At 45.1% G+C, this 11074-nt stretch overlaps 1 protein-coding gene across 1 annotated transcript; it reads right to left on the bottom strand.

The window, feature by feature from the left end:
* Positions 1-879: 879 nt before the first annotated feature.
* On the bottom strand, positions 880-10468 carry si:ch211-197l9.2. The gene is made up of 9 exons (XM_034536197.1): positions 9838-10468; positions 8632-8856; positions 7217-7375; positions 5436-5507; positions 4172-5341; positions 3902-4021; positions 3047-3084; positions 1785-2967; positions 880-1186 (listed from the first exon to the last, which is right to left on the bottom strand). The coding sequence occupies exons 1-9, from the start codon at positions 10429-10431 to the stop codon at positions 1031-1033; spliced, it is 3717 nt and encodes a 1238-aa protein (XP_034392088.1). The 5' UTR covers positions 10432-10468; the 3' UTR covers positions 880-1030.
* Positions 10469-11074: the final 606 nt, after the last annotated feature.

Genomic DNA, 11074 nt, shown 5'->3' with positions numbered 1-11074 from the left:
CCGGGCACTTCCTTTCCCTCCTGAAACAGTCGCATCACCTCTGCAAAGGACAGCTGCTTGACCTCTGTCTCTGCGGATGTCAGTCACTTCTTTTGTCAATAGGATATGAGAGGTAAATGTTTTGCCAGTGCCAAATAATGTAAACGACAAAATTAATCGACATTAATAATATTAATTGTAAAGACTCATAGTAGCTTTTGTGTGTTTTAGCCACCTTTTCACTCATCCTGTGAAACTGGGTTATGTTGACTTTAAGACTCTCCACAGTGTGTGTGTGTGGTGTATGTGTGTGTGTGTCTGTGTGTGTGTGTGTGTGTGTGTGTGTGTTTTATAGAGAGAATTGAGGGGGAACACGTGTGTTGAGCAGAAACGCGACACTGTGTGATTGTGTGACTCCGTCCTTGACCACAGCCGGCTAGCTGCCAGCCACCACTGAGAGGAGGCAAAATATTTCAGCTTAAAAAAAAAACTGAGCTTCCATCCCACACAATCAATATTTAATATCCAAATATATCACAAAGTTACAAAACAAAACGCTACATTTTCATGTGCTGGCTGCAGGTTTTCAAAGACAATGAAAGTCAACAGTCACACAATCAGAGAGAGAGAGAGAAAGGATGGATCATGCTCCTGATCTTATCTTATTAACTACTTAGCCGTTTTGAGCATGTGATGTAACTGCATTCTCCCTCCTGAAGCAGCTGATTACTGCAGAGTAAACAAGTGTCTGCAGATTTCAGGGGTAGGGGAGGACTGTCAAACCATATATGGAGATGAAATGATCTCAATACATCCTGTTATTAGATGTTTATTCAAAGGAGATGAGGGTTATAAATTGCACCAAAAGAACACACAAAAACTGAGCTAGACAACCTAAACATCCCACATACAGTGACCAGTTCTCCCAGTTCAACCCTCCTGTAAAGAAGGAATTACATTTTAAAATTACATTTTAAATGCCCTTCCCTGTCACTCGGACTGCTCTCAGCTGTCCAGAAGTATAAATAATAGCTGCCGTTTCTCTGCCCGTTCACTCACAATTGGAGTCTGCAGCCGTACTCGAGGGAGGTGAGTATCTGTGCCGGTGGAGCTTGCTCTGGCTCGACGTTTGTCTCTGGGTGGAGCGAGATGGGCGAGCAAAGCAGAAGGTCAGGGTGCTGCTGGAGCTGTGGTCGTAGTTTCCATCCTGGTCAGAGAAAAAGAAGAGAGAGGACTGAGACACTTACCAAGCAACAATCAGTTATTTTCATTAACAAAGTTGTTCACATTGGAAGAGGAAAGCGATGAAAGGCTGCGACGCTCTGATGGCGAATACGACAGGCGTTCTTTGGTCGGGCAGGTGAAGAAACAGAATCCAGAAAGTCTTGCTTGGAAGTGGTGCAGACGTCCTGGATTCTGTGTCGTCTCTGTCTTTTTCTTGAGTAATCATTCAGTCTACATTATGTCAACAAATGATTTTAAATGCCCCTAGTCCTCCAGTGTGACGTATTGAAATCACTTGTTTTTTAATAATGCAGCAAATCCTGACATCTGAGAGGTTGTAACCAGCAGATGTTTACTATTTAAGCCTCATAAATAACTCAACATTTGTATTGTTGTTTTATTTTCGGTTGATTGACTAATGGATTCGCTACTTAATTGATTATTCACCGCAAAACTTAACCTCATGTACATTTTTTTATAATCAATCAACTTGAAGATCGGAACATCTCGCCTCAACCTGATAAAACACACCCACTGCTGATTTCCACACAGACATCAGACATATTGTTTGTTACAATCACCTCTGCTGTGACGGTACTGTGTCGGACACCGTGGGGGTTCCGACCGCTCCCCTTCTCCTCTCTCTGGGCCCGACTGGCCTCCTCTCGCTGCTTCATGAACCTCTGGTTGACGATCCTCGTCACGCTGTCATTCCTGTGCAGCGGAGCGGCGGGAGGCCTCGTTGGAACGCGTTCCAGGTTCTTCAGGCCGTTCTTTGTCTTCTGCCCTGACCCCGGTACCGGCTTCTCTGCCCGGCCGCTCACCCTGCGCAGGAACTCTGTGACCATGCCGTAGCGGTTGGCGCCTGCAGGTTTGCTGGAAGACTTGTCGCTGCTCAGAGAGCTGTGGCTCAGTCCTGGACAGGATCTGTTACTGGTTTGTCGAGTCCACGTGAGGTTGGTGTGGCCTTGGTGTCTTTGGCTCCACAATACTCGATCCCTAGAGGATGAAGATGAGGAGGAGCTCAAATTGATGGATGAAGGGGGAGACGATGCACCAGATACAGAGTGTCTCCGGTCAAATTTAGGGGATGAGGTGGAGACTCTGGGCCTCTCGACTCTGCCTGGTCCCCCGTCCAGTGAAGTGGAGATTTGGTGTAGACGGGCGGAGACCAAGGAGGTGTTCAGGACCCGGGATGGACTGCTTCTCACAGTGACTGACCCGTCTGTCTGCAGACCAACACTCACCATCTGGGGCTTCATGTGGGTCTGAGTACCTGAACAGGCCACGTCCACCCACCGCTGCTGTAATCGCCCTCTCTTCTCCTGTGAACTGCCCTGGACCGGCTGCCTCCAGCCGGCCGTCATTTCCTTCATGTCGTCACTGAGGTTAGCAGCTGAGCCCCCAAGACAGAGCGGAGAGAAGCAGGTCGGCGGCGTGCACCACGGAGAGCCAGAGTTGACAGACTGTTGATCTGTGACGGGGCTTTGCTTCAGCTGAGCCAGCTGGACTCTACGAGCCGACGGGGGGCTGTAGTAGATGCGGACGGCAGATTTCTCCGGGGCAGTGTGGCTCCTCTCCGTGGACATCCGCTCAAAGTCGAGATCAGGGAAGCTAAGCGGCATGATTAGATGGTCCCACGTCTTAACGTGGTCCTCTCGGTCCAGCTGGGCAGCCTCCTGGCTCAGATAGCACCAGTTCTTCCTCTTGCAGCCGTGTGGAGAAAACTGTCGCCGAAGTCTTTTCGCTTTTGAGCTGCTCATTCTGTGAAAAACAGATGGTGATACATGGATTATAACCGCAAACAAAATGGTTAAGATGGGAATGCTTTAAAACAACTCACCTGTCAGCTCTGTCATGAAAGCCTTCACTGGTGCCAGACTGAATAAAAAAAATGACAAAGAAATGTCACGTAAATGTTTTCCTGTAGAGCCACAACTAAGGTCCAGATATCTCAACAACTGTTGTATGGATTGACATACCTGCTGAACTAATGCCTCACCTGTACTTTGTGTTTAGTGCTACTTGGCAAATCTTAGCATGCTAACATGTTAAACTAATATGGTGCGACTAAACATTAACAGTGTTCATGTCATATGGGATTGATGGTAGAAATTGGACCGATTCCTATTTACGACTTAGAATCTTGTGTGTTGACATTGCAACACCATAAACCATTAAGTTTGGGTTCAATTACATTGATTGACAGACGTTTTTTGGCACTTTTTGCATATTAAATGTGCCTCAGAGGAAAGGAGGGATTACAGTCTAGCCAGTGGAATAAGGAGGAAAAACACCATTGAAGAAATAAATCCGGCCCTTCAAAGCAGTCATGCTGGGCAAAGAAAACACCGACAGTTCAGCGGTTATTTAAAGCTTTCCTTTTGCATTTGACCAAGTGGCTGGAAACAATAATCAAGGCGCTGTCACATTTTGAAGAAATATATTCATGCACCAGTTCTGGACAATGAAGAGAATCAGTGGAGTGTTTTCATGCAGCAGATTTGAACATGTCCTGTTTGGCCGCAGCCCTGACAAGAGATTAGCCTAAATACTCTGGCATGAATGTTTTCATGATGCCTGTTGAGTGTCAGGAGGGCGTGTGGCCAGGGAGCCAGATCATCAGCAGGACGTGCCGCTGTATCACAGAGCTTCACACGCAGCAGGAGAGCCCCAGGCCTGAAGGGTTCATCCTTACCTCAGCGTCCTTGCTCCACGTACTATTGGCCCTACTGTTGAATTCAAGCCACTCATCCCGAAGCTCCGCACCAAGGTCTTGCAACAGCCCCCGCAGCACAGACATGGTTTTGTCTTTACCCTGAATGAAAGAAATCAAGGTATATAAGAAAATGTATCCCTATATATATATATATATATATATATATATATATATATATATATATATATATATATTTATTTATAAACAGACACAATATGCTGATTTTAGTATGAACAACTTTAGTTGTACCTCTTTTCCCTCCAGCCCGGGTCCTTTAACTTGACACCACTGATGGAGGATCCACAGAACCTGCAAGCACAGTCGCATTTTTGGGTCCCTGCAGCTGTGAATGAGGTCTGATTGAAAGGAAGTTGTTTGTCTCATTTGTTTTTCTCTCTCCTTAACCTCTGAGGTGCGTAGGTCTTCTACACACTGCTTACTTGGTGACTCTTTGAGGTTAGGATCTGGACAGTCTTCAGGGAGAAAGGAGAACGCGCAGGAATCCCGAACGTGTCCGTCCTTGTGAACGGAGAGTTTGACAAAATTTCCTCCCGTTAGGAGCGTCTCCACTCTCCCAATGAAAGCCACCAACATGGCCTGTAGAAGCTCCAATGCCTCATTTGAAGGTGGGAATATCTTATGTGCCTTGTCATTCAAGTCCACCTCTGTCGGAGAGGTAAAAGCACATGAGGTAGATAAGCTGTGGCCATTTTTTGGAGGAGTCGTCACGAGCTGGATTGCTGAACTCAAAATGCTGGAATGATCTCTGAGAGTTAGAAGAGTTTCATAGTCTTTCACCGTCATGCCTCTGAGACCTCTGTTGTTGTTTTTGTTGTTGTCACTCTCATGGCGGTCTGAAGGGTCCCACTCACCACCCACAGGACCCTCTCGAGTAATATGACGAGTAATCATCCCATCAGTCTCAGCATCACTTTGACCTTTCTCTGCTTCCTCGTCCTGACCCTGCTCGAATAATGCGCATCCTGTTTCAATACTTCGCTCTCTCTCCTTCACCGGTGTGGAAGCCGACAGATTCTCCTCCGACACATCCCGATTCTCTTCTTCTTCCTCCTCTTCATGTTCATCTCCTCCTCTTCCCATTTTCTCTCTCAGGTCGCTCATTTCTGCCCGCAGTCCACGGTTCTCCACCTCCAGTTCAACAATTCGCCGGCTCAGGAGCGTGGCTTCCTCCTCCACCAGTTTGAGGTGAATTTTGACCCCTGCCTCCCTGGCGTGGGCAGAGTTGTGTTTGCCCTCCAGCGATTGGATGGCGTCTATGTCGCCGTAGGCCGAGTGGTATTTGGCCAGCTCCTCGCGCAAGCCCTCGCTCTCTGATACCAACTTGGTGAGCTTCTTGCACATGAGAGCTAATTCCTCTTTGGCAAAGTGGAGTTGGCACCTGAGGTCTGCACTGTCATCCTTTGGGCAAAACAAACAACAGTGAATATCATTCTGAGGATGATGGTTTCGTATCGGTTGCAGACAAATTTTACATCCGATGTGATCATCAAACCTCAATCTGCTGAGAGAGCCTCTTCTCAGCTCTACTGGCTGATGATCGGATGCTCTTCTTCTTCAGAGTGCTCTGAGGGATACAAACATGGCCAAGAGGTTTATTAAGGGTGCAATACGGACAAAAAAACATATCCAAGTGAGCAAATTGTCATTTCTAAAACTGAATTGATGGATAGACATGGCTGCACTTTCTGAGATGTCTTTATCTGGTTTCTGATGCTGAGATCGGCTCTGATCTGTGCGTAAGCATAGATATGGATACCACTTACAGACGAGAGAGTGGTATCCATCTTCTCCTCTAACTCTCCGCATGAAAGGGAATGAGCAGTTCCCACAATCTCAAACATTATGATCTTGTTATACTTTTAACCTAAAATGAAATGACAGTCCACGGTGTGATTTGAGCCAAACCTTTTCTCACATTCTAGTCCTTCCCTTCTCTACATTTATTGTAAGTCTGAGCATTAGAGGAATGTAAACTTCTTTCTGGCAGCATTGTCTCGCTCCCAGAAGCTAGACAGGATGTCACCATGTTAATTATAGTCATCCTCTTTAGGCTAGAAGTGGCTAACACACATAAGGAGTGGGTCATTGTGTTTTCAATTCAAGGTCAGTGTAAGCAATAACATAAAATGTCATAAAAGTAAGAAATATGCATGATGAAAATGCATGTTTTGCATTTCTTGAAATGGAAAATTGCCATAAATTGTGTTTTTAAAAATAAAAACACAGTTTTAGTCGTCATTTATGCTTTTGTCATTGTTCAAGCATCTGCAGCTGTGCCGTGACCTGACCGTATTAAATTACCATTCAAGTCCCACAAACTGGGTCACAGACAGTCCAGTTGCAATGTGAGTCTCTAAAATGTTCATCCTCCTTCACATCCATCTAGACTGTGTTTTGTGGCCCTAGATTAGGTAATCTAAGTGGATTTCCCTGCTGGGATCAAAGGGACTAGCAGCTGCCTCCGAAGTCAGACTGAGCTCATGCAAAAGCACCGAATCCTGGATTAAACCACACACGTGTCACTGAAGTGCTCGACCGTCATCGCTGGAGCCGTCGAGGCAGGAGGGGCCGCAGGAATAAAAGGTGGACTAGAAATTCAATCACTGCCGAGGTGCGGTCGCCACTGTACAATAAAAGCATGTGCGTTTGCAGGTCAGTATGTCGCCACACAAACACCAATTTGAATGCCATAATACACGCTGATCCAGATTTAGCATATCTTAATAAGAGCAGAAAGGGAGAATGCAAGGCTATTTTTGTAATCTCTCTCTCTCTCTCTCTCTCCCTTTTTCTCTGGGAGGATGTCAGCTGTGCCTGAAGTTCATGCTTCGGCATACCAGGCTGCTTCACCCTGCCGAGGCACCGGGCAGCTGCTGGCCGTGCCCTCCTCTCATACCATTGATCTGCACCCGGGTCATGTGTCACCTGACTTCAGGGTGACTGAGGATGAGGGTGACAACTGGCTGGGGCGGGTGCAGCTGTGTAGCAGCAGAAATGGAGAGGAGGATTCCTGACCAGAGGGATGGAGGCTCGTGAAAAGGGTGTCGGTAGCAGCAGCTTATGTTTCTGTCAAGATTTAGGCAGAATATTTTTGAGCCCAATAAACAGATTTATTTAGTATCTCCTCCAAGCCAGATTTTAGACCTATAAAAATACTCCCCTTCCTCATTCTCAAACATCTAAATAAAGTAACAAGAAGCAAAACTAACTTAAGGGGTGGGGGGGGGGGGGGGGGGGGGCTTTAATGTAAAATGATGTGCTTTAATGTCGCACCTCTCTGGTTTTCTCCACTTCAGCCTGCAACACCTGCTTGGCCACTTCCAGTTCCTGAGTCTTCTCACGCAGCACTTCGTTTTCCCACTCCAACTGGGAATCCTTCTTTCGCACCGCTTCCAACTCGTTGTACAGCCGGAGGGACACACTCTTTGCCACCTGCAAACAAAGCCAACAGCAGGTTAGTGGATCTCCAATCATGGACCACCTGGGAACAGACATGCGTAAAAACCGTTGCCAAATCAAATAAGTGGATTATAAAGTCAGATTTCCACACAGACCAAGTAGATGATCCGCTGTTGCCACCCCTAACGAGATGCAGTGGTTTTTTACGTCTATTTATAGTCGTTTTAGTGATCTTTGTGTTTGTCTCACGTCTGTATGTTGCCATTTTGTGTGTCTCAGTTGTCGTTTTTGTCTGTTTGTGGTTGTTTTGCTTCTCTTGGTAGTCATTTTGAGTTTCTTCGAATTCATTTGGTTTCTCTTGATGGTTGTTGTTCTTCTCTTTGTAGTATTTTTGCATCTCTTTGTAGTATTTTTGTGTCACTTTCTGGTCGTTTTGTATCTCTTGGTGGTCATTTGCGTCTCATTTTATGCCTCTTTGACGTCATTTTGCATCTCTTGGCGGTCGTTTAGCATCTATTTGTGGTAGTGTTGTGTCTCGTTTTGCATCTTTGTGTTTGTGTCGTTCTGCATCTCATTTTGCATCTTGTTGTAGCCGTTTGATTGACTTTCCAACAAGAAATGTCACTCCAAATGTTGCTCCAAATAGGCAAAACTGCTGTAAAGAATATCTTTTGGCCCAGATTTCATCTCCTTCCCAGAGTTGGAAAGAGATTTTACAAGAAAATGCTTGTGACAGGAATTCACCATATGAGTGTATGAGGGGGTGAGAGGGTGAGAGGGTGAGGCTGTTGGGAATCCTACACCACCACACACAGCCCGGCTTAAAGAAACTGAGTCTGGCTGCCGCCACAAAGTCAACAGAGCGATTGACCTGCATTTATTCTGCTAAAGATTACTGTGCTTGTATGTTTCCTACTGATGGAGAACAACTCACCACATAATTACACCATGGCACTTCAAAAATATAAACAGGATGCATGATGAAGACATTTCCAGCTAATTACATTTTTGCGGAGCTGACAAACAGCAGGAAGCAGTTAACAGCACAGCGAACCGTTGTGAGTCAGGCTGCTGTTAAATAATTATTGTTCTTCGGTGCGTATATGAGCAAAACAATCACTGAAATGGGAAATAGCTTTGTGGGAATAACAGATCTATATTGCTAACTGGAATAGCAGTGATTCAGTTAAAAGCCAATTTGGAAGGAATGTACTGTTTTATGGCAGTTGCGAGCTTTAACAAGGCTGCATGATGACGAAGCATGAGGAGTAACTGGAATGACCTCTGACCTTGATATCGTGCTCCAAGCTCCGGACGAGCTCCCCGTCCACCTGCCCCGTCTGAGCCACTCGGATGCTGCGGCGCTCGGCCTTGCGGAGGCGGTACTGCAGGATGCGGCAGGTCTTGTTGGCCTGCTCCAGCTGCAGCCGCAGGTCCTGCAGCTGGTACACCTCCTCCTCCTGAAACATGTCGCGCATTTCCAACATCTCACAGCGAAGCTCCTCCACCTCATCCTGGGACAAAACAACACCGAAAGACCACAACTTTTATATGTTTTCCCCACATATTATAGGAATGTTAAAGTTACAGCCATGGGTCACATTTGTGGTCCCGGTGAATGGTTTGATTCAGTAATCCCTTTTACTCTCGGGGGACAAATGTCAAATACCAAAAACATCAAATTGCATTTCCAAATGTGGTGCTTATGGTTGAAGTTTCCAATTATTTCAAGACAATGGAAGACAACAAAAGCGCCAGACTTTAAAGACTGAATTCTTTGTACTATTTTATTGTTGACTGTGTCTGTCTATTTCTTTATTGATGTATTCATATTTCACACCATATTGTAATGGTTTACTCTAAAGCTGTAAATATGTGAGCCACTTTGATATTTAACACTCATCACTTGAGTACACCTTTTTAAATAACAAAAAATTAGAATAAACCTTCCAACTGGACATTCTGATTTGTTTAATTTCCACTTTTTAAACTCCTAATTTACTCGTCTTACTACAAATACAACCGTGTAGAGACTACCACATTCTTACACATTAAAGCAGCCATCTCCACAACTCACATTACACTGAATTATCTAAATAACTGGCAACAAACAGATGAATGTGCAAGTCACTGCATTGAAGTATACCAATAAAAAAGTATGTGTTAGTTTGTGTTTGAATGTCTTATTTTTCCACATGTTTTCACGTTGTTATTTATCTTCCATTTAGCAGTTTTATTTCAATATTATATGGGAATTCTGCTGATGGTGCCACAGCACGAGACCTTCCCCTCTCTTGTCCTTACTCTCTAATGAAGACTGACAAGAGCACAGCAAATCTGCTCTGGTGTTCAGAGTCTGAGGCCCTCTTATAGATTTCACAAAGAAGCGACACATACACTAAAAGTGGACATTTAGGCCACACGAATACAACGCAAATATAATTAAAACATCTAAATGAATATAATACACATGATTGAAACTAAATTAAACTTACTTTCAAATACTCGTTCTCTGATCTCAAATCTTCCACTTCCCGGACAACGTCTTCGGTTGTCTCTCCCATCATTAGATCCATAAACGTCCCGGTAGAGTTAAACAAACTAAGACCCGCAGCAGGCACCTTTACGCACGGTCTCCCGTCGCCTTTCCCCTCGCTGTCCGGGATCAGATAAGCTGCACCGTCTATCCAGCTTAAATCATTGTCGCTGCTCGGAGAGTCGTGCTTATGGTTGCCCTCCGAGGGGCAGTCGGATATTTCTGAGCTGCTGTCTGAGGAGGAAAGTTTCCCAGACGGGCAGCCGGAGTCTTTGCTCAGATCCTCTGAAGCGTTGCTGGCATCCGACAGTTTCCTCTGCGCACCGGGGCAGTCCACTGTGGCACCGGGTGACACTTTCACCGGTCGTTTTCCCTGCAGTCCCGCCGATTTCAGCTCCCTCTCCGAGTCTCCTTGAGATGAACGAGAGCCACTTAGGGCATCTTTTGAAGCCGGATCTTTCTTCTTTTTTTGGACAGAAACCTGCTGCTGCGCCTTGGGTGGTTTCTGGCTCCGGAGCGCAGTCTTTGCGCTCTTGTCCCCGTCTCTGTTCATCGCGACTCTCTTTCTCTTCTTCTTTAGTTATGTTGAAAGGTCATAAAACCCGCAGCTCAAAGCTTACTGAACACATCACTCTGGTTGCTCTCCATCCTGAAGACTACAACTTTGCCAACACGAGCGCAGAAAAGGGGGCAGAAAGTGACCAGCAGTGTCTGACTAACGCAGTTTGTGAATGACTTCTGGTCAACAATTCCAACATAAAATGAATCCGTGACCCTTGATGAACATATTTACAAACACATTATGTTGAAACAATGTATTTTGTCAAATGATTGTAAAACATATACATTGATAATACATAATGACAAAAACTATCAATTGACCATAACAACATATATTTTTGAGCTATCTCTGATGTTTGCGCTATTATTTCGAAAGTCCACATTTCCGGTCTTACCATGGCGCTTCGTGACTTGACGCCATTTAGATGATGTCGCTTCCGACAGTTTCCACTTTCTCCTTTGGAAACCATGTCTTATCTGTTGTATTATTATTGTTGTTTTTATCTTATTTTTTGAGTATTTCATTGCATTTTATTGTTGTATTCTTTTTAATTGCCTAGTTACATTTGCCTCACTGCAATCCTGAGAGGTTTTGCTCTTGGTTCAACCATGCAAAGCACTTTGAAGCATTGTTT

Source organism: Cyclopterus lumpus, chromosome 7 (genome assembly GCF_009769545.1).
Source record: "Cyclopterus lumpus isolate fCycLum1 chromosome 7, fCycLum1.pri, whole genome shotgun sequence".
Lineage (NCBI taxonomy): Eukaryota > Metazoa > Chordata > Actinopteri > Perciformes > Cyclopteridae > Cyclopterus > Cyclopterus lumpus.
The sequence above is the reverse complement of the archived record's forward strand: the minus strand, read 5'-3'. Positions and strand labels throughout refer to the sequence as shown.

Bases quoted from the DNA above. Each gene is read 5' to 3' on its own strand.
- si:ch211-197l9.2 (XM_034536197.1), bottom strand. From the start codon at position 10,431: ATGAACAGAGACGGGGACAAGAGCGCAAAGACTGCGCTCCGGAGCCAG. The intron at 5,508-7,216 runs GTGCGACATTAA...TGTATCCCTCAG, and splicing joins AAGTGGAGAAAACCAGAGAG to AGCACTCTGAAGAAGAAGAG. The intron at 2,968-3,046 runs GTGAGTTGTTTT...TGTTTTTCACAG, and splicing joins TTTCATGACAGAGCTGACAG to AATGAGCAGCTCAAAAGCGA.